Genomic DNA, 23,092 nt, shown 5'->3' on the forward strand with positions numbered 1-23,092 from the left:
TATTAAATATTTTATAATAAATTTATTCTTCTAATATTTTTAATATTATTTTCAAATAAATACATATTTTTATGTAAATTAATAAGTAAATAAATAAAATAAATAAATGAATGTAATCTTATAAAAAAATTTCATATGGTCCAAAGATATAATAAATAAAAATATAATCATATAAATAAATAAATAACTAATTTTTCAAATAAATAATAAAAATACTATCTTATAATAAATATAAATCACATTAATTTCTCACTAAGTCATTTTGACCATTATAATTTTCAATAAGCTTACAGGATGGATATTTTTAATTTTTAAAATATTACATTAACATCTTACAAATTCTAAAATATTAATACTATCCGAAGGTAACATTAAAGTTTGAACATTTTCAATGCTGCACTCAGATAAGATTCGATTTTGAAACAAAAAATCTAACATCAATAGATATTTGAAATATGCGTTGGGCGCTCTGCACATTTGAAATGTTCAAATACTCTTACAATTATTACACACAATCAAGTTTAAGAACCATTAATCCTATGAAACTCGGCAAGCAACTTGGGCAGAATGATGAACATCAAGCAGAAACAAGCAGAACAAATCCAAGAGTTACTTGTCACAAATAGTAGTCACATCATAAGTTGCCATCGAGATCGGCACCAAGGTGCAGAGGCACTTGCAGTTGGATGCAGTGCATTACTACCTTAATGTAGTTTAGGAAACTGTACAAAATGACAACCATTTCAAAGTGGTGACCAAGTGTTATGTACATGGGTAACTGACAGGTAAAAAAAAAAAGATAAGGCCTTTTCCTTCCAGCTTCAGCATCACTTAGTATAAACCTAGTTCAGAGATGTAGTTGGCATTAGTTTACTATGGCTTTTTTCTGGTCGTAAAGGTTTATGTAACATGAAAACACTATCTGAGAACTAGAGAAGATAACCGTACAGAAATGAGGAACGAAACTTGAATCAGCACGGCTTTATAGTCAGCTAAGCATGGAAGGATGTCCAGTCTGCAGCATCCTCTTAAGCACATCGGTATGCCAACCAAAGGAAGAGTCTGATGAACTGTGGAACACGTTGAGAAAAGGTGTCACCTGGAGATCGAGATGTGTGTAGAATTTATTTCACATAATGTACTTGGTAAAGTGATGTAACATGAAATGCATAAACAATTAGGAGGCGTCACTAACGATCTAGAATCCCTTTCTTTTCGTTCATGGTATGACAGTCACCTTGGGGTTGAGATCTCATATGGATATGATACGATCTCAGAATTCTGCAGAGGAGGAATGTGGTCTTTCTTCTCGTTAACAAATTTTATAATTTGAAACAAGACTTCACGTAATGATGACTCCAAGGCAGCACATCTCGAATTGCTTTCTTCAAATGCATTTTCTGAGATCATAAGATATAACAGGTTTGATTACTTAACAATAAAATGAGCAGCCATAAAAATGAAAAATTAGCGAAAGAGTCTTCCTACCTCCAGTAACCACATGTGCTTTGGTATTATGAGATTTACCATGAGGTTTAGGGCTTATGATATGCAAATTAATATACCACTGCTCCCAATAAAAGCGCTCAATTTTGTTTCCAAACCATGTTGCATGCTTGTTTTTGACCTCGTAGAAAGATATGCATACCTGCACAGTGGTATCAGTAAAAAGTTCAAAATATTAACCAAAATGAAAAAAATACAAAAGCCAGGATGATCATTTATCTACCTCCTAAAAGAAATCCTAACTAATAAGAAGCAAGACTTGAAGCTTTTACCGTCCACATTGCATATAACTAAGTGGAAATATACACACATACAGGTATATTGATATTCATATGATTGAGAATGGGTAGCAATTTTTAGCAGAGCAACAAGAATGATTTTTTCTAGGTCGTGTTGCAAATATAGCAACAGCTAGAAAATTGGAAAAATACAAAGAATATCTAACATGTTAAAAAGTTAAAATAATACTGAATAATGAATCAATTTTTGTTGTTCCTGATGTAATACATGTTGATGGAGCTAATCAGATATATAACACTCATGTTCCCCCAGATCACATAGTTCTGAATAGATTAACCTAACAGTTCATAGTTTACATAATTTTGTGCACCGCAAGAATCAACATGAAAAATGAATATGGCATCCTTGCTGCATTTGTAAACCACAATATAAGAGAACAAATTGTAGCCAGCTATAGAAAAGCATAAACCTGGCTTTTCCTGTTTGGGTGTTTCTCTACCCAACCAATGAACTGGTTGATCTTTTCATCAATTTTCTTTTCTAGTTCATGATCTTCACACTGAACCTGTAAGGGAGCTTCAGGACAATGAGGCTATAACACACATTAATTGCAAAATGAAAGGCTTTAGCAGAGATGAGATGCATGCTGATTCCAATAAACCAGAATTGATGGTCATTTGCTGGTCAAACACAAACATAAAGTAACAGCAGTCTTTATATGGAAGTTACATACATATCAGCAATGACACATCCCCCATAAACAATATATTCAAAAGAATGTAATATTGCATACACAAAACCTTTGGATGGATTGTTTGATAAAGAGAAGGCTAAGACAACATAGGCTGTTAAACTATAAACAAATTGATATATGCTGACTGTGATAATAGCTACTGAATTGCCATCAAAAGATCACCAAGGAGAACTCTAAGACAATAATTTACATTTAACAACATACTCTAGAATGTTTTTTCTTATCAGAACTTAAATGTTGTCGAAACATGTCTTCATAGTCCTTTCAAATTTATGCCAGATTGGGAAATCATTTTTCTCTCCCAGGTTTTTTGCTTACTATTTTTTGACAAAACCATGTTTTTTATATCCACCAGATGAGTCTCCAAATAGATCCTAATAATCAAATACATTTCATCCATGATCTACAAGATATACAATGATAAAGCTTTCTTTTACATTTTTTTTACTGTACAGTTCCAAGGCTCATTGACAACCCCAAGCTGGATAATCTGTTACAAGAACCACTTCTTAGTTACCTATTGTTACTTTTCCATAGAGTTGGAACTAAATGGTTGTTTATTTTGATTAGCACTTCATATGTTTTCCTTGTTGAGATACACATGACGAGATTCGTACGATAATATATCTATCAACACAAACACCTTAAACAAGGACCTAGATACATCACATATAGAATAAATTAGAAAGAGTTTCTTATAGAAAAATAATTTACTCATTTTTAGGACTACGAAAATCATATCTAGAATGCCCACATTATCATCAGTTAGGTCCCTTCCCACCAAAAACAGGTAAGCTATTCCATAAACCTAATCAACCTTTCTAACTAAAGTAAAGATTCACAAAAGAAGGCATATTTTAAAACACAATAAATTCTCTCTGAGTTGTATAGATATCTGATGCAATCAGAGTCCAAGCATGAGACATAACAGTCCTTAAAGGCAACCATGATCCAAGGATTCATGAATCACGTGTGGTTGAGTACAATCATTATGTTAAAAACTATCACATCTATGGATAAAGAAAATACAGGATCTCTAAGAACTTCAGGGTCTAAAAAGAATGTGTCATATATTCTGGTTTCTACTTTCTTTTGTCTCACTCTCCAAACTGATATTCTGGACGAGCATTTCACCTTAAAACTGATTTAACTAATTCATTTTAAGGGATGAAAGGAGTAAATGTCAAATCTCATGATAAGGATCTGAGTTTGTAGAAGAGTTCAATATAATATGCAACAACAAATTAGATAAGGAAAACACATTTGCAAAATACATGTCATGCTTACATTCTAAGTAGTCATCGGATCAAAAGCTCGTCCATTTGGCATCTTGATCAAACTTTAGATAAGCACCTAAGTTAGACTAAAGGACTCCTGGGCATAAAAGCTAAAGTATCATATGCAATTATGCCAATATAGTTGTCTGGTCATTTTCATTATCAAGAAATCTCACTGAGGAACATGGTTACCAAGAGCTTGACACTGCATACTATTTGGGGTAAATGATAGATGCAAGGGGATATAAGAAAAATGGGCTATAGCAAGAAGATTACAATCATATTTATCAATGATCAAAATTTCTCACTTATGGAAAACTTAAAAGATGGAGAAGAAAGTTTAGAATAGGCAAATAAAATGCTCAAATATGTAATTAACTAAGATCTGAAAATATTCATATTAAAGAAAAGACAGCTGGTGAAGAATAAAACAGAGAGGGAGAAGTAAGATGGATTTGTAATATCAAATGTATCTCATGCCAATGTCAATTTTCAGACAGGTCTCCAGATTCATCTACAACCTTTAATCCCTTCAACATAATAACTCATAAAGCATCATACAAAATAACCACCCAGACACAATTACAAATGTATCTGAAGAAAATGGCAGTCTCAACTCTCAAGTAACCATAATTTAGAACCTTAAGCTTCTTTACAATCAAGATATAGACAAGCAAAAACAAGACAGGACCAAGAAATGTATAACTTGTACCATCAAAATCTATCACAATTTGTTTTCAATCTCATTTTATCAACCTATAATAGCCCATCTCCATAACCACATCTTGTGGCAGAATCATCCAATATAGATTTAGGAACACAGAAATGATCTCCTTGTTCTTAATGAATAACTGCATGACATACATAACGATTTGCCAAAAGTTTTCAAAATATGAAAAATTAACAATAGTAAGTAGGAATCCAGTAGATGCTAACATATTTCACATCAGATGCCCACTGTGTTTCAGAAGATATTTGAAATTTACTAACAAAAATATTATATCCATAAATGAGGAGTCCTATATATCGTCCTTCGACAATTAGCAAAGATCTTCCAGTATAGTGACTCTAATTGCTAGACTCCAGAGCTTTATTGGCTTCTGAAAAAACTTACATAGGTGATATCGAACAGTTCACATTCAACATCCTTGGGCCGAACAAGTCCTAATGCTCTATGGAAGAGAATGGTGTGCAATATGCCTGCAAAAAGAACTAATAAATATATGCAAAGATCTGCAAGAATAGATAATCAACATATGCCAAACAGATATTATGACCACATGCTCTAGCTTACTAAGCAGCAGTGTTTGCAATCTTGTGTATCAGTAGTATTTCAAAACTCAAAAAAAGAAGTGCATAAGCATAATTAGAGGCCGAAAATTTATACACCACCATGGTTGCAAGGAAAATGGGGAAATTTTTTCCATAACCAAATTCTTAAAATAAAAATATACATAGAAAAACGTTTTATCTTTCCTATTTTCATCTATATGGGTTGAAAAGATAGCAAAATGTTGATTTTCATCTTGGAAAAGCCGCTTAAAAAATGCAAAGGTGGGAAAACTTTTGCCTCTATTTTCCTTAGAAAATTCAGAAAACTAAAAGCTATTTTTTTTTAAAGAAACCTAGAGAGCAACTTTAACATTCTCAACTACAGGAGAAGAGATTCTCTGGATGTCAAATGCTTATCCAGATTTTAAGAAGCCAAACACATTCAGGTAGAATCACAATGTAAACCCATTTCTCTATTGACAGAAAGGAAGTAGATGGGAAGGGGAAGGAGGTGGGGGTTGTGTGCAAAGATGTCACTCAAGGGGCAACAATATCCTGACAACTCTAATCTAAATTCGCATACATCATCTTGCAGATGAAACAGTAGGCCCTTTTCTGAAATATCTACACAAACTTCAAATATTTTCATCCAATTTCTTCTTATTTGATACTAGCCCAAAATTTTCCAAAATGCAATGATATGTTCCTTGATCATTTCCAATAACAGTAGGCACCTGTCTTAATATCTGCCGCACTAAGTCACTAGCCATTTAAATATGACGTTAACCAGTTGCTTAGCATCAACCTCCTGATCAATTATTGGACTAGTAAGTTTATATAAAAGGTCTTATTCAATTTGAGATGTATTTGGCAATCATTTAATACTCACACAACTCGCCACTCTAACCATCCAACTCCTATTCTGATACTTATTTGAGCTCAATTCCTTCTCAACAAAAGATTATATATTCAAAGAGAATATATCCCTTAAAGAGCTTTTAAATTTATGGACCACATAATTCAATTATACATCTACTTTTCTTTTGCTTATATAGTTATATTATACTCCGAGAATTAAATCTAAATTCTGCTCATTCTCAAACCTATAGTTTGCTTACATAAATCTAATTAAGACTTTATCCTAGTTATGCCTTCATTAGTCAAAATAATTTCATCAAAAAATTGCACACTTCTTGGAATTCTGACATCAACATCAATATGACTAGTAATTATATTTATTATGAATGCATACCAGGTAAGCACGTGATGCAGTTTATATGGTAACAGGAACTCAAATGTATCAGCATTATAATCTGCCAATAACAATTTGAATCTTATTAACTAAAGATTACTTAAATACCTTAAATTTTATGTATAACAGAAGAATTAGATAAACTACAATACAATATTTTGTATATCCACTATTCTCCAATTTCATATGATATCATTATTAGATCTAATGATTAGTATTAACCATTAGATCTAATGACATTGACAAAAGTGGTTATCCCCCCCTCCCTTCACCAAACATACGCACACACACAAAAAAGAAACCCTAGTAGCATTTTTGGTTGCATCATGTGTGGTGATTCCATGTTCAGTTTGACCCAGGTTGACACTTTTGAAGTATTATAGGCGGCTAAATCTCCAACAATACTGCCTTTTGTTTTATAAACCAAAGTGAACACCAGAAAATTAGGAGGATCATAACCAGATGATCCCAATGTCAAGAAAACAAATCTGTGGAAGGGTTAATAGAACACATTATCATTCCTTCTTAAGCAAGCAAGTGCAGTAGCCTGATCCTATGGAATGTTTTCAATGTTTCAAGGAAAGTGTAACACTAGTAGAAACTCGTACTGGACAACTGGCGTTATTGCTTCTTCACCAGAAAACAGAAGAGAAGAACCAAAAAGTTATTTGCAAAAGAAACCTGCTTGGTTAAATGTTTGCATATACTCCTAACCAAGAAGAAAGGAAGTTGTGAAGTTAAACCAATTTATCATTCATATGGAAAATTATGAATGCCTTGTACATGGCACAGAAGCATGCCAATAAGAGCCAGAATTGCACGAGATGTGGCATGTGTGACTCGTAACGTGCAACAGGATGCACGTGTCCCACCTCTGCATATGCGAGCATGGGAAAATAAGGCATCAGCACGGGCAACCAATGCGGCAATACGTTAATTTCCTGGACTCAGCAAGACACTAGTTACAAGAAAGAAAACAGGGAAATGTAATCAGAAAGGAATGCTGCATAGAACACGATAGTTAAGCACATTCCACCAATTAACATGAGCAGGAGTTTAACTTACAGCGCAGCACCTCTCTAATCTCTGGCGGCTCCACCACCTGATATTAATGATCGAAAAAAAAAGTTAAAAAGAAATCTAATTTCATTAATAAAACATAAGTTTACTTGAAGAAATAGCCCTAAGCACCCGTAGACAAGAAGTTCAATGGAAATCACAAGGGAGGTCAAATCACACGAAGAAGATTCAAGGAACCATGATCAGTATATGCAGACTGATCCGAACTACTCGATTATGAGACTACGAGATAAGGGAGATCATATTGGATTCGAATTAGGGTAAAGAAAGAGGGTATCACCAGTTCTTTGAGTTGGCAAGTTTCGCAGTTCATGGGGGCCGCTTCTTCGCTTCGCACCGGACACAAAAGGATCGAGGTCGTGATCAAAGAACGGGAAAAGGATCACGAATATGGGATTTCGGTGCTCGCCCACCTGGCAATTCTAGGGTTTCAAAATAGGCGAACGAAAGGGGTAAAGCGAAGGCGAGGGCGATGCGATGGAGAGAGAGAGAGCATACCGTACGAGAGAAGGTGAAGTTGTTATTTTAAGTAGCAGCAGCGGAGCCTGATAACCCGCTTAGCGGACCCAAATCCGACCCGATAACGTTGGTAAAGTCCTTTCGTTCGACCTGTTAAATAAGTGCACATCTTATATAATGGTGTCCCATACAAATCCAATATTATATCGGATTCGGATGAACTGTTGAACTTTGTGTTCTCTTATCGGATTTTGTTTTGCGGATCCTACCAAAAGTAATCGAATAACAACATTCCGTTCGTTGGAGAAGTATACATTCCTTCGAGTATTTGAAATAAATTTTATAAAATAAAATACAAATTATCCCATGACAGTTTAGTATTTCATTATTTATTATATGATCATGGAATCCTCCGTATCCAAATAATATGATAAGGGAATAAATGTTCGACACCCACCGAAAGCTAAGATGTGGCTAATTCTACTAATGCGGCTAGAGTCTCTTCTACCTCAGTTGACATATGCGATCAAGATTGGGGTTTGTTAAGTTAAATCTAATTGGCTCAGTTGGACATTGACTCTAAACCAATCAATACTTTATTTTATGTTTGTCTATTGTCAATGATCGAACCTACAAGATATTTAATCATGCAAAACTTTATTGAAAACATGCATGATAAAACTCTTTATTTATCTGGAAGTGCCCATTTTCGGATTATTTTTATACTCGTAGACATCTCGAAAATAATTTTATATATTTTTTCAACTTAGATACAAGCATCAAATCTAAATAAGATATAACAAACAATCGATAACATTTACGAAAATATTATGAATATGGAATCGAGATATCGACTATCTGATATTAAAGTGAAGGTATTAGCTATATCATTATTTTCATATCAAGATTAATAGATAATTTTGGATTCTTAGAAAGTAAAAAAAGAATTTTCTTGCATACGAAAGAAATTCTAGAAATTATGATTTAGGTATCATATAAATATCACATGTTTCTTTATGTTTTAATGGAGAGATGATGTGGAAAAATACCGGTAGACCTCTTAGAGTTTTTCTTCTACTGAATTTAGATAAAATAATATAAAAGATAAAAAATTCTATATTTATGTGAGAGTATGCATATGAAAACATATATATTTAAATTAGAAAAAAATATAATTTTATATGGTATGATAAATAATTTTGTTATCTCCTTAGACATTGACAATACGTGTCAAACTCTGCTAGCATTGTTTCATGTGTGATCAGAGGTGTCACAGTTGGAAGTGGATGAATAATGTTGTTAAGCTACATCCATTCCCATGTTCACCGATGATCTCTACTTGATGGTTACAATAATAATAATAATAATAAATAATAATAATAAATAATAATAATAATAATAATAATAATAATAATAAAATAAATAAAAATAATAAATAAAATAATAATAATAAAAAAATAAAAATAAAAAAATTATAATTATTTTGTCATGATGATAAAATATATAATAGCACTTTTAAGTATTATTTGGGACTAATACTTTCTTTATTTTTTTACATTATTTTATTTCAATAATTATGAAATCTCTTCTATATGTTATTTGTTATTGGCCAATGGCTCAAGTTTAGAGTCCAATTAGAACAAGATTGCCTCCTCAGCGTACCCCTCAGCCTCCCAACCCTCTTGAGCTTGTCCTCTGGATGCCTCCATGGGTCGGGGAAAGGATCCTCTCCAATGTTCCTTCTAAAATGCAATATTTGGTTCCCACAGCAATGGTCGTCAATTGACGACCACGCCATCTGACCGCGTGGGGTCCAACAACGACTATAAGCATAAGCTGTTGGATCCTGTGTGACCGTTCGGCCATTTCATAGGATCCTTACATAATTAAAAAGAGTCGCTTTAACTCCCGTTTTCAAGTTGACCCATCGAAAGAAACTATTTGAAAGATCATCCCTTGTTTTCCACATCGCCCAAGAGAGATCCAATCGCAACATTCTTTTGCAAAAATCCTCAACCTTTTCATATTCGCATAAGATCCCCTTAAGCCGAACCAGAAAGTTACGTATTTGACATAGTAAAAGATATGAAATTGCATCCTTACTGCTGAAGCAAAGTCACAACCAATGCATTCTAATTTAACATTTTAAGGGCTTATTGACAAAATATATTTAAAGAATGCTAAATTTGTAGGATTTTCTTTAATTTCTTTGTTCTTCTCAACGTCTTCAAATGCATTGTTTTAAATACAAGAATCTATCAAATAAAACAATTAAAGGGTATATGTGCAAAATAAAGAATGCTGAGATTTTGTTGTTGGGTAAAAACACGAATAAACTTTAAATTAGGTACCTCATTGTAAGAAGCCCAACGATAAATGGATTATGAAGTGGGAGAGAGTGGAAACCCTACGAGGTCGAGGAGGAGGAGGATATGCCGATGGATACAGCGGCGCTATCGCGGATCGGGCTAGCGGGGCTGGCGGTGATGGGCCAGAATCTGGCCCTCAACGTCGCCGAGAAGGGCTTCCCCATCTCCGTCTACAACCGCACAGCCTCAAAGGTTGACGAGACCGTCTCCCGCGCTGCCACTGAGGGCGGCCTCCCCCTCTCCGGACACCGCTCCCCGCAGGACTTCGTCCTTTCCCTCCGCCGCCCCCGCGCCGTCGTCATCCTCGTCAAGGCCGGCGCCCCCGTGGACCAGACCATCGCCGCTCTCTCCCACTTCATGGAACCCGGCGACGCCATCATCGACGGTGGTAACGAGTGGTACGAGAACACCGAGCGCCGCATCTGCGAGGCCGCCGCCCGGGGCATCCTCTACCTGGGCATGGGCGTCTCTGGCGGCGAGGATGGCGCCCGCCATGGACCTTCCCTCATGCCCGGCGGCTCCCTCCAAGCCTACCGCAACGTGGAGGACATCCTCACCCGCGTCGCTGCCCAGGTCGATGATGGCCCCTGCGTCACCTTCGTTGGCGAGGGCGGCGCTGGCAACTTCGTCAAGATGGTCCACAACGGCATCGAGTACGGTGACATGCAGCTCATCGCCGAGGCATATGATGTGCTCAGGGTTGTCGGTGGGCTGTCGAATTCCGAGCTCGCCCAAACGTTTGGCGAATGGAACCGCGGCGAGCTCGAGAGCTTCCTCATCGAGATCACTGCTGACATCTTTGGAGTCCACGACGAGCATGGTGGTGGAGAGCTCGTCGACAAGATTCTAGACAAGACCGGGATGAAGGGGACGGGTAAGTGGACGGTACAGCAGGCAGCTGAGCTCTCGGTTGCTGCGCCAACCATCGCTGCCTCGCTGGACTGTCGATACCTTAGCGGGCTTAAGGAGGAGAGAGAGGCTGCCTCCAAGGCTCTCGAACAAGCAGGCATCGGCAGAGGCGATTTTTCTGTAGGCCGATCTATCGACAAGAGACGCCTGATTGATGATGTCCGGCAGGCACTCTATGCCTCTAAGATCTGTAGTTATGCCCAAGGGATGAACTTGCTCGGAGCTAAGAGTGCAGAGAAGGGATGGAACCTGAATCTTGGGGAGCTCGCAAGGATTTGGAAGGGAGGGTGCATCATAAGGGCAAGGTTCTTGGACAGGATCAAGAAGGCTTATGAGCGTAACCTAGGGCTTGCAAACCTGATTGTGGACCCAGAGTTTGCAAGGGAGATGGTGCAGAGGCAGGCGGCATGGAGGAGGGTTGTGGGACTTGCTATTGAAGCTGGAATCAGCACGCCAGGTATGTGTGCCAGCCTTGCGTACTTTGACACCTATCGCCGAGCAAGGCTGCCGGCGAACCTGGTGCAGGCTCAAAGGGACTACTTTGGGGCACACACCTATGAGCGAGTCGACCGCCCCGGATCATTCCACACAGAGTGGTCCAAGATTGCGAGACAGAGCAAGATTGGTACAGGGATCCTTAACTGAGGTGATCTGGTTTTATCTGTTGGCATCAGTAAGCTGATAAAAGAAATATTCTCTGGATGATGTTGTGTTATTGCACATTCTAGGTAGAACTTTGTTGTTAATAAAAGGTGCATCTGCAGAGATCTGCCTGCAAAGAAGAAATGCTGGTGATGTTAGGTGTATCCAATGGTGTGGGCTCTGATTGAATGTTGTTTGCCATTTTTTCTCTCATGGTATTGTACTTGCAATTTGATTCTGTTTTGTGCTTCCTTTTCATATGCATGTTGGCTTTTGTTTCAGCATTATGTTGATTTGCTTCTGGTTGCCCTAAAAGAGTAGAGAGCTATGCAATTGTATTTTGACAAGATATGCTGATCATTTAGTTACATTAGAACCTCATCTTTAGAATATTGTTTGGTTTATGTTGGTAAAACTTATGTTTGATACTGTCCAGCTACATTATTTTTTAAAGTTCCCATGTATTTTGTTTTACAATCATCTAGATAATAGGTTATTGCAAGTTTGCATCTGGGTCTTCTAGGTGGCACATGCTGTTGACCCTGCTTATAGCAATTTTAGGATATTGGCTTTCTTCTTGTAATTGCTTGAATGGGAGGAAAGTAAGTTTGTTACTCATTACTCATTCTTCTCTAAATTAAGAATGGATGTATTAGTTGAGATTATGGTGATTGAAATATGATCTTCGACTTAGGTGAAATTTGATTTCTCTAGACAGAGATTGGGTATGGTTAAGGTAGTTGAGGATTCATAGATTTAACCATAGTAGTTTTACAAAAGGCGGACTTCATTAACACAGTATCCAGAAAAGGGGTGTAACAATGCCTTCGTGGTTTGTCTCATGGCAAGAATGGTACCCATCGACTGTTGGCATAATGTTTGAATAGTATGTACTGTCTGACATGGTTGTCATGCATGTGCAACCCATGATTCATCATACTAAGCAGATTACAAGTAGCTGATATTGATACTGAAGCAAGAAGAACAAAGCATATTTATGATATTTGAATTCCAGCAATCCAGTATTGTTGTGGGTCTTTTTTCTCAGCATTATTGTATAAAATGATTTCTATTGTAGGTTGAGAATCAAGCTTTGTTTTGTTACTTGGGTAACAATTTGTTTGATAACATACTATCAAATTTCATTAAGCTTTAGTATACTTTTTATACATTGATGCAGTCTGCATGTTGTACTTGTTAGCTGCAAATAACTTGTTTTTGGTAACCAATGATAACTTCACTTGCGATACCCATAGTTATAAATATGACGCTTTAGTCCAAATCTACAAGGTTAGCCCTCTTTTGCTGTTGGACCATGTACTTTTTCCCGACAAAGTGATTGGCCATTATCATGTGTGTGATACCAACAATGACACAGTTGGCATCCCATCATTTGAATGACAGGTGGTTGTTTTTCTCTATCCATTGTTTGACTTCGATCTTTCTTCCTTATCGTGCAGTAGAAGTGAGTGCTTACTAATTTATAGAACTCGGAACACAAGGTTATTGGTTCTTGATGTTTTGCTTTGTCCTATGGCAAATTGCTCACTTGATGTTGATATAATAGTTCTCTTATTGTAAATTATTGTACCTATCTGTTCTTTTTTTCATTGATTTCCTTAAAAGATGAGGATCAGTCATTAAGTTTTTGGCCTTCATCGACCAGTGGTGGATATTGAAGCTGCTCATCAATTGAATGGTTTGATTAGGAATTGCAATATTTTCTGTTCTGGACTGAAAATGTTCAGCACCTGATTTCTTGATTCAGCGTGGAATGTCATTTAAATTCCATGTCCATCTGTAAACAGGTATTCTAACTTTATAGGGGTGGACATTTATGATGGTCAAGCTTCAGTATTATGCATGATTCCCTGTTGGGACGAAAACATACAGCATTTATTTATGTAAGTGTTTTCCTGATATTTCCTTCGATTTATTTCCTCTTTTATTCTTTTGCTTACTCTATTGCTAGCATGAAACTGTCTCACTTTACATTTCAGAACCATACACCGTAGCCTTTTAAGACACATTTCTTTGTCATAACAATAACTTTTTCTTTGGAGATACTATTTTCTTCGCGTGATTTGCATGAACAAGCTCTTCAGAATCGAATTAGTATCGTCAGATTGAGTAGACGTACCATTCAGTGTCAGAGTGTTAAGCGGTGATATCATCAAATATTGGTAATTGTATCGTCAATATCATAAAAATCCGGGATGAAATATTTTTTGATTCCAATTTAGAAACCTTTGGGGTATAGAAATATCTCATTCCTTTCTATATGAAAGGGTAGTAAAAAGAGCAGAAAAGTGTGAAAAATCTTTAAGTGTTGTAAAAGTGTTAAGGGACATTCTTTTTTTTTTTAGTTATTTAATCATTAAAGAAGATGTGTAACGTTTGTAAGGGTTGTCTCGTAAACTCGTGAAAAGGAGAATATGGTTAGTCTTTGTCTATTGAAGGAAGATCATTAGTGGATGTCGGTGATCTCGACGGAGAAGGAATCAGAAGTGGACATAGGTCACAATGATCGAACCACTATAAATCTGATGTATTCTTTCCTTACCGCTTTCTTTCATTGCTTAGCTGCACTCTACACTTTACATTTACTCTAAGTCATTACTTTCATTACTTTTCGAAACGAGTTTTGTCGAAACGAGTTTTGTCGAACGAAAATTTTCAAATCAACGTAATTTTTATTATTGCACTAATTCAAACCCCCCCCCACCACCCCTTAAGTGCTTGATTGATCATAACAATTGGTTTCAGAGTAAGATTATTCTCGATTTGATTTAAAACCCAAGAGAGATGGTTTTTGTCGACAATCATGAGGATCATTCTATCATACGTCCTCCTATGTTCAATGGAACGGATTATACTTATTCGAAAACTAGAATGATGATTTTCTTAATTTTTATAAATTTTGAGTTATGAAATATCGTTGAAAACGAATTTTAAAAGTTTTCTCTTCCAATGAACGATTGGAATGATTTTAGAGAAAATATTTTCTTTTGAATAAAAAATCAATCTTTTAGTTCTTAGTTATGAATTGTTTTGCATGAAACCAAATGAGACCATTGAAGACATGCATACCCGGTTTACGGATGTCGTCAATGGTCTAAAAACACTTGGTAAATATTTTTCTAACTTTGAACTTATTAACAATATATTAAAATTCTTTCCAAAGAGTTGAGATCCTAAAGTAACCGCAATTCAAGAAGCCAAGGACTTGAATAACTTTTCACTCGAAGAACTTATCGGGTCTTTAATGACCTTCAAAAGGACTTGAATAATCGTAATGTTTTTCGAATTTTGAGCTTATTAACAAGATATTAAGACCCCTTCCAAAAAGTTAGGATCCGAAAATAACGATAATACAAGAAGCTAAAGATCTAGACAACTTTGGTCTTGAAGAACTTATTGAGTTATTGATGACCTATGAAATAGCGTGCAAGGCATATGATGAACTGAATGAACTTGAGAATAACCTTCCAAAGAAAAGGAAGGATTTGATACTTAGAATTCAAGAAGACCACTTGAGCAAAAGAGTGATGATGACATAGAACTCCTCACAAGTAAATTTATAAAATTTATAAAACATGAAACTAAGAATAAAAGTGAACTTAAAAAAAAAGTTGCCAAAGAACAAGAAAGCACTCAAGGTGACTTGGGATGAAACGAGTGCATCCGAAGACGAGGAGCAAACCAATGAAGACGAAGTGGTGAACTTCACTTTGGTGACTCACGATAATGAGGTAAACAACTCAAACGAAACTCCTTTATTTTATTTTAAAATTACTTGATGCATTTATCATGAGTCATTTTTAAATTAGAAAAATTATATGTAAATTGTTAAAAAATAAAAAAATAGGATCATGCCTATCGAGTAATTTTGAAAAAGATCATGATAATTGTATTTTTTATGATAATGCAATAAAATGTTAGATATAAATCTAATGCTTATACACCTAAAAAAAATTAATTCTATGTATGTTTTAAAGAAGTAATAATGAGTATCTTGATGATTTCCATATTGCTTTTCGATGACGATGCATAACTTTTGTATGGAAGGCTTAATGATTTTTGTGATGAATCTTGCCTTTGGTTTTTTATTTTAAACATGATGCATAGTTTTGACATAAGAATAAAAATTTGGGCATGCTAATATAAAGTCAATCACACAAATTGAAACTAAAGAAGTTTAGATATCTTTAAGAATCATTCAACATTATGTTCAATGAATTTTTCAAATCTAAAAAAGTGATTTTGATGATTTTGATGTTTTTACAATTTAAATTTGAATGAGTTTTATCTATATCATAATCTTGAATTCTTGGAATCACTTGAGATTTATTTTTATGAATCAAGATCCCTTACTCTTTATTCTCTTATGACTCTTGTATTTTTTTAAGAGAATACTTATCTACTTGAATCGAGATCTCTTCTTTATACTCCTACAATTCTTCTTAGTATTTTCTCAAGAGGAGATTTTCTATATGAATTATGAAAATTCTTATGTATGAATCAAAATTATTTATTTGTTCTTCTACAATTCTTTTGTGATTTACTAAAGAGAATATCTTTTTTAGAATTCATTACTTAAGATTTTTCATACTATTTGATCTCCTAAGATTTTTTTTAATTATTTAAAAGGAGATTTGTCAAAGTGAATCATAGTTTCTCTTAATTTCCCAAATTATAACTTGAGAATTCTTTTTATAAATCAAGATTGTTTACTATGATTCTTTCTTTTCGCTATTTTACTTATCCAAATCAACCGTAATATGTCACTTAACCTTTTAAGGTTTATGACTTCAATTTTATTTTGTAAAATTTCTTATCTTCATGAAGTATATCTCATCACCAAGTTTTTCTTGATATCCTTCATGTGATGATAGAAAATTATGTAATACTCATGATATGATATTATGTTGATGCATACAAATGAGAAGTTATGATCATATATGGTAGGATGTAGTGTAATTTGACAAATCAATACCATCATGATATGAAATATTTATGATTTAGAATAATGTATACAATACCTATGATTTTATTATGATGATATGATGTATTGTATATGATGCGAATCATGATTAAAATTTCTTTGACTTGAATTCAATGTTTATCTCGATATATTGAAATAAGATTGATACTTTATCCTTGTCATGATGTGAAAATTGATATAAAGGGAAAATAATTACAAATTTGTATTCTTCCCTTCTTTCTGACAATGACAAAGGGGGAGCAAAACTTGCTAGATTACTCAACTCAAATAGAAGAAAAAAGTTGCTATCGCAAGAAAAACAAATATGCTAAACTTGCACATCTCTAAAAATTGTTCGCTTGCATGTTCAAAACTTGCTAGCTTGCATATTTACAAAAATTATTGTTAGCTTACATGATGATAAAACTTGAGATTATATTTATAATACAATGATTTGAAACTTGCTAAATGCACTTCTTCCTTTTGTTGATGACAAAGGGGGAGAAGTTATGATAATGATTATGCATGGAATAATATATTAAAATTTTAATTATGCATAATTTTATGTTGCTTGGACTTATGATTAAATTTACTTTGACTTGAATTCAGCTTGAATTTAAGGTTATATCAATATGACATATTGATAGGGGGAGTTAATGCTAACTCTGTCATTAATTAGTTGTCATCATAAAAAAAGGGGAGATTGTTGAATTTCAGATTTTGATGATGAAACCAATTGATAGTGTTTATGATTTGATCTGCGTTTTGAGTGGCGCAGGAAGCTTCGATTAAGGAGAGAAAAAGTAGGAAGAATCATATTGGGCCAGAGAAAAACATGTCAGAAGATTGGACGTCGCACCAAAGGATCGGTAAATATATCGACGGAAGGCTTCAAGCTAAGAAGAGCGGATATTGCACCAAGGAAATTAGAGTTGCGGAGGTAAACTTACCGATTGGGCAATATGCCGTAAGAGAGGACGATGCGTCAAAGAATCGGACGAAACATTGATGAACCAATGACATGCCGGACAATATTTGATTAGCTTAGTAATAATTGTCTAAATCAAAGTGGGTTTTAAGTGTGCAGGATTAACTATGATAGCGATCAAGGCATAAAGCAAAATGAAGTCCCGGAGTCAAGAACAAGATTTCGTTGGGAGTTCGAGAGTTTGTCGGAAGTCCGGACGTTCGTCAGAAGTTCTATCGGAATTAACCGAAAAGTCCAGGAGCTTGCCAAAGAAGCTCGTCGGAACTCGCCAAGAAGATTGTCGTGAAGTCTAGGAGCTTATTGAGAGTCTGTTGGAATATTACTGAGAGATCGTCGAAAGTTAATCGGAAGATCGTCAAAAGCTCGTCGGAAGAAACCTAGACTTACAGACTTATTTAACTTAGTAAATGTCTTAAAATTCATAGTTAGCACATAATTAGGTGGGAATTGGGCCAATTTAATTAGAGGTCAATTGGGCTCAACTTTGGGCTGTGTTGGGCCAAGTGCAAGGCCCAAACAGTAACCCAACAGGTGACATTATCGTGACACAGTCTCCAAGACTGTGTCAAGCGGTGGTACCACCCAATAGCAATGTTAGGTGGTGGTACCGTCAGTCTGGGCGGTGGTATCACCTAGACACAGTCTTCTAGGCGATGGTCCCACCTAGTGTTAGTGCTGTAAGTGTGGTACCGCCTAGCACAAGCGATGGTACCGCCAGGACCCGGGAAACCCGAGATGAGACTCTTTTAGGCTCCAAGTTTGAATCCACTTGAGGCTTATAAATATCTCTCTCATCCCTGGTTAAAAAACATAAGAATTTATAGCAAAAATGTAGAAAAATGCTATTGTAATCTTATGAGAATTCCTCTCAAAAGCTCTAAGTGTTAGTATGGCCTAAGAGAGAAGTAAGTGGGGGTGTATAGGTTCTCTCCTGAGCCTGCAAAAGGAGAATAAAGTTATAAAGAGGTGGTTGGTCTTCGCCTATTGAAGGAAGACCGATAGTATATGTCGGTGGCCTTAACGGATGAGGAATTGGGAGTGGATGTAGATCATGACGATCGAACCACAATAAACTCGATTTGTATTTCTGTTTTGCTCTTTACTTTAACTACAAACTACCATACTTCCTCATTATTTTAGTTGCACACTTTTACGAATATATTTCAAGTTAACATCTTTCCGAAATCGATTTCAATGAATGAATATTTTCTGAAATCAAGGTTTTTATCACTAATTCAAATCCCCTCTTAGTGCCGACTCGTTCTTAACAGTCCAAACCTTCGACGTATCGCTTGATCCATCGACAAGTTGACTCATGCAACTTTCGATCTTGGCGCAATGTCCGATTCTTCCGGCTCGATGCTCATTTTCTGATTCTGGCTCAACGTATGATTCTTCTTACTTCAATTGTTTTATCTTTTCTGATCGAAGTTAGTCCTGCATCACTTTTCTCAAACAACACATTAGATCATAAACTCATCAATTGATTTTATCATCAAATCCATGATTCAACATTGATATGATCTGTTACTATATGGATTCCAATATATGATGAGTGTAAAACATTTTCCTTAAGAAGTAAATATTGTAAGTGACTTGGCTTCATATAACCTTGTTAGAGTATTCGATCTCCATTGTTATTGTCTTTATTATGATATTGGATAAAACTCTATCTATCAATATCGGGTACAATGTAGCTATTGTATTGTCATCCATCTCCTTCCACTTTTTATCATTTGTGAAATCTTTGAATCTGTCTTTAATTACCGTCAGACAATTATCCTTTGTTAGAATTATCATTATCTTCATCTTTTAGGGAAAAATTATTTCATTGAACTTTTTGATCTCAAACTTTATTACTATTATTTTACTTTTACTTGATTTGCATTCCTCCTTAAATTGACTCCCCCAATTTGTTCTGAATAATAATTATGTAATCATTAATTTTTTTGAACCGATATTATTATTTAAAAAATAAAAACTAAAGCTAAAAAGATCGATAAATAGTATCAATCTAAAATAATAAAATAAAATATAAAAAATAATTAAAATAATAACACCAATGTATAACATGATAAAATTCTCAATTGGTTGAGGGAAATATTCATGGCCAAACTAGAATGTATTCATCGTAAAAAAAAAAAAAATGTAAGTAAAAATTTCTCTCTAATACAAGAAGAAACATTATATCTTCTATCTTGTAATAGGAGAAATAGAAAAATAAAAATTCACAAAAGGGATAAACCAAAGAGGAAAGAACAAAAATAATTCTCTCTCGTCACTTTTTATTTTCTCTTTTTTTTTTTTCTCTATATTCCTCCTTGCATTGGATGGATGAATCTTTCCTTTTGCATCTTGACGTCTTATATAAGCATAACGGGAGATCATAGATCTTTCCTCCACATCGCACCTTGCATGGGAGGTTGCAATCATGCACCTCATTCCACGTAAATGGCTGCAATCGCTTGCAACCCTTTTTCTTTATTTTATCTTATTATTTCACATGGAGCATATTGGAAATTTTACTTATCTTGATTTTTACGAAAGATCGATCGTCTAAGACCTCTCGATTATACCTGAAGACATTTTATGCATATAGATTTGTATCAAATTGAATTGATACAAACAATACTTACTATTATCGTGCTTATGAAACGTCAAATATATAAAAGAAAGGGCTCTCCATTGAGATGATGTATACAAATAATCCCACATCGGTTAGCAATGGCTCTCTGTTGAGATGGGAGCGGTATAAAAGAAGGGGCGCTACAAATGGCAAACTCATACCTTTCTTGGCCTTTTGGCTAGGATCAAGTGTAGTATCTGTTCTTATCAGTTTAACATCTGATAGGGCCTAGCCTTAATTTGGACTTGTATTTATTTATCATGCTCTTATGTTACCTTAGAAGAACCCATTTTCACCTTAACTTCAATTGTTTCTTAACTTTTTATCCATGTGCTATCACTTATATCATTTTGTAGATCTTCGACAAAGATAATATCTCCTATAATAATATCCTTTCACTCCATCAGTATAGCTTAAGAATATATATTTTTTGAACTTTCAAGCTTTAGTTTTCTTCCAAAGAGTTGCATTCATCCACTTTACCATACATTCTATTGAGGACCGTATGGCACTATATGCTGCCTCTCAATTTTCCTGAGAAAGCATCAAACCCTTTGCTCATATATTATGCTCCATCTATCCACAAACACTTGATCTCTTTCCCTGATTTAAGTTATATTCTTGCTTTAAACAACTAACAAACTGAAAATACATCAGCCTTCTTCTTGATTGAATATCCTGATTTAAGTTATATTCTTGCTTTAAACAACTAACAAACTGAAAATACATCAGCCTTCTTCTTGATTGAATACACTCAATATCTCCTATAATAATCAGTAATAAATGAAACAAAATGATTTGCTCCTCCGCTAATGACTCAAATTTCAAAATGAATCAAAGTAAGTATGCATTTACTTCTTGTAGTAGATCTGACGCATTTTAATCTATGTTGCTTACTTGTAATAAAGATTTAATTATTAATGCTCACAAAAAGGTATAATTATTAATATGAGTCCGGTAATAAAGATTTCATTGGAGAGAATCTTCATGTCTCATTCTAATATGTATGATACAACAGATGCATCTACCTCATATATGTTTCTCCCAAAAGCATGCATAGATTTGTTGGAATCTTTGCCTTTATAACGATGAATGCTCTCTTTATAATATTTCAAGTTTTATTTTTAATATCGATTATGCAACTAAGTTTATCCAATTATCCAATAGATAGTAGATTTTTTTAAGTCTTTGGCACCATATCAATATAAATCTTTATCTCTATAGTACCAAAGTTGACAATCTCTAAGGTATGATCATTATCTAGAGAAATAGATCCTCCTGAGATAGGTTGGTACTGACAGAATTATTCTAGTCATATGCTAAGATGTTGAATCTGCTAGCCAAACATCCACAAGCTCCTTTTTTTTTCTTTAGAAATTATTGTTGTCTTACTTTGGAATAATTCACCTTCGCTCGAGGCATTGAAGGTGAAACTGTAAGAATCTTCTAGCTTGGTTTCTTTCTTTTTATCTATATTCTTCTTATTCTTCCAATATTCCTCTACATGTCTCATCTTGTTATAATTTTAGCACTTGATATATATTTTTTTCTTCTAGACTTTGATCTACTCTATCTAATGCTCCTAGTCGAACCATGATCTATTGATCTTTTTCTTATTGTAGATAATGTCTCAACTTACTATAAGAGTGTTGATATGATCCATTATGATGTGGATTCTAATATACATCAAGTGCAAAACATTTTCTTTAAGATCATATTGTAAGTGACTTGGCTTCATATAACATTATCAGAGTATTCCAGATCTCTTTTGTTATTATCTTTATTATGATATCGGATTAAACTCCATCTATAGATATAAGGTACAACATGACAATTGCATTATCATCCATCTCCTACCACTTTTTGTCATTTGTGAAATTTTTGAATCTGTCTTTAATTACTGTCCAGCAATTGTCCTTCCTTAGAATTATCCTTATCTTCATCTTTTGTAGGGAGAAATTATTTTTGTTGAACTTTTTGATCTCAAACTTTATTACTATTATTTTACTTGATTTGTATTCCTACTTGAACTAACTCTCCCAATTTATCATATATAATAACTTTGCAACCTTTAATTTTTCTGAACCTTTGTCTATGATACCATTATTGAAAAAAGAAAAATTAAAACTAAAACTAAAACTAAAATTGAATATGGGTAAATAGTATCAATCTAAAATAATAAAACTGAATATCAAAATCAACTAAAATAATAACACCAATTAACATGATAAATCCTCAATTAGTTGTAATACAAGAAAAGAAATATTATATCTTCTATTTTGTAATTGGAGAAATAGAAAAATAAAAATTCATAAAAAGGATAAACCAAAGAGGAAAGCACAAAAATAATTCTCTCTTCTCACTTTTTGTTTTTTCTTTCTTTCTTTCTCTATATTTCTCTTTGCACCGGATGGATGAATCCTTCCTTCTGCATCTTGATGTCTTTTATATAGGCATAAGGGGAGATGGTAGATCTCTCCTCCATATTGCACCTTACATGGGAGGTTGCAATGATGCACCTCTTCCACGCAAATGGCTGCAACCCATCCTGTTTCTTTATTTTATCTTATTACTTCACATAGAGCACATTTGAAACTTCACTCATCTTGATTTTTGTGTAAGATCGATCGTCTAAGACCTCTCGACTATACTTGAAAACATTTTATGCATAGAGATCCATATCAAATTGAATTGATACAAACAATACTTATTATTATCATGCTTATGAAACGTC

The 23,092-nt window shown here is 34.5% G+C and overlaps 2 protein-coding genes and 1 pseudogene across 4 annotated transcripts; 2 read left to right on the plus strand and 1 right to left on the minus strand.

Moving 5' to 3' along the window:
- Window positions 1-571: 571 nt before the first annotated feature.
- LOC135583877 (autophagy-related protein 101-like) lies at window positions 572-7,867 on the minus strand. 3 transcript variants are annotated; one of them, XR_010494749.1, is made up of 8 exons: window positions 7,662-7,867; window positions 7,367-7,403; window positions 4,892-4,977; window positions 2,216-2,311; window positions 1,489-1,648; window positions 1,238-1,400; window positions 949-1,099; window positions 572-842 (listed from the first exon to the last, which is right to left on the minus strand). XR_010494749.1 is itself a non-coding variant. In XM_065141365.1 (8 exons), the coding sequence occupies exons 1-7, from the start codon at window positions 7,692-7,694 to the stop codon at window positions 989-991; spliced, it is 657 nt and encodes a 218-aa protein (XP_064997437.1). In that variant the 5' UTR covers window positions 7,695-7,867; the 3' UTR covers window positions 572-842; window positions 949-988. The 3 variants fall into 3 exon arrangements, 2 of the variants coding, with proteins under 2 accessions (XP_064997437.1, XP_064997438.1); XM_065141365.1 differs by having other exon boundaries at window positions 949-1,070; XM_065141366.1 differs by lacking the exon at window positions 572-842 and having other exon boundaries at window positions 920-1,099.
- Window positions 7,868-10,235: 2,368 nt separating this feature from the next.
- Window positions 10,236-11,998, plus strand: LOC135634238 (6-phosphogluconate dehydrogenase, decarboxylating 3, chloroplastic-like). The gene has a single exon (XM_065144575.1). It carries the CDS (start codon window positions 10,273-10,275, stop codon window positions 11,761-11,763), a length of 1,491 nt encoding a protein of 496 aa, XP_065000647.1. The 5' UTR covers window positions 10,236-10,272; the 3' UTR covers window positions 11,764-11,998.
- Window positions 11,999-20,515: 8,517 nt separating this feature from the next.
- On the plus strand, window positions 20,516-20,649 carry LOC135634458 (U2 spliceosomal RNA; annotated as a pseudogene).
- Window positions 20,650-23,092: the final 2,443 nt, after the last annotated feature.

This window comes from Musa acuminata, chromosome BXJ3-3, assembly GCF_036884655.1.
Source record: "Musa acuminata AAA Group cultivar baxijiao chromosome BXJ3-3, Cavendish_Baxijiao_AAA, whole genome shotgun sequence".
In the NCBI taxonomy this organism is placed as follows: Eukaryota; Viridiplantae; Streptophyta; class Magnoliopsida; order Zingiberales; family Musaceae; genus Musa; species Musa acuminata.

Coding starts and splice junctions, on each gene's coding strand:
- LOC135583877 (XM_065141365.1), bottom strand. CDS start 7,694: ATGAACTGCGAAACTTGCCAACTCAAAGAACTG. Junction 7,404..7,661: donor CTTGCCAACTCAAAGAACTG/GTGATACCCTCT, acceptor CATTAATATCAG/GTGGTGGAGCCGCCAGAGAT. Junction 1,071..1,237: donor TATGAGATCTCAACCCCAAG/GTGACTGTCATA, acceptor CGTGTTCCACAG/TTCATCAGACTCTTCCTTTG.
- LOC135634238 (XM_065144575.1), top strand. CDS start 10,273: ATGCCGATGGATACAGCGGCGCTATCGCGGATCGGGCTAGCGGGGCTG.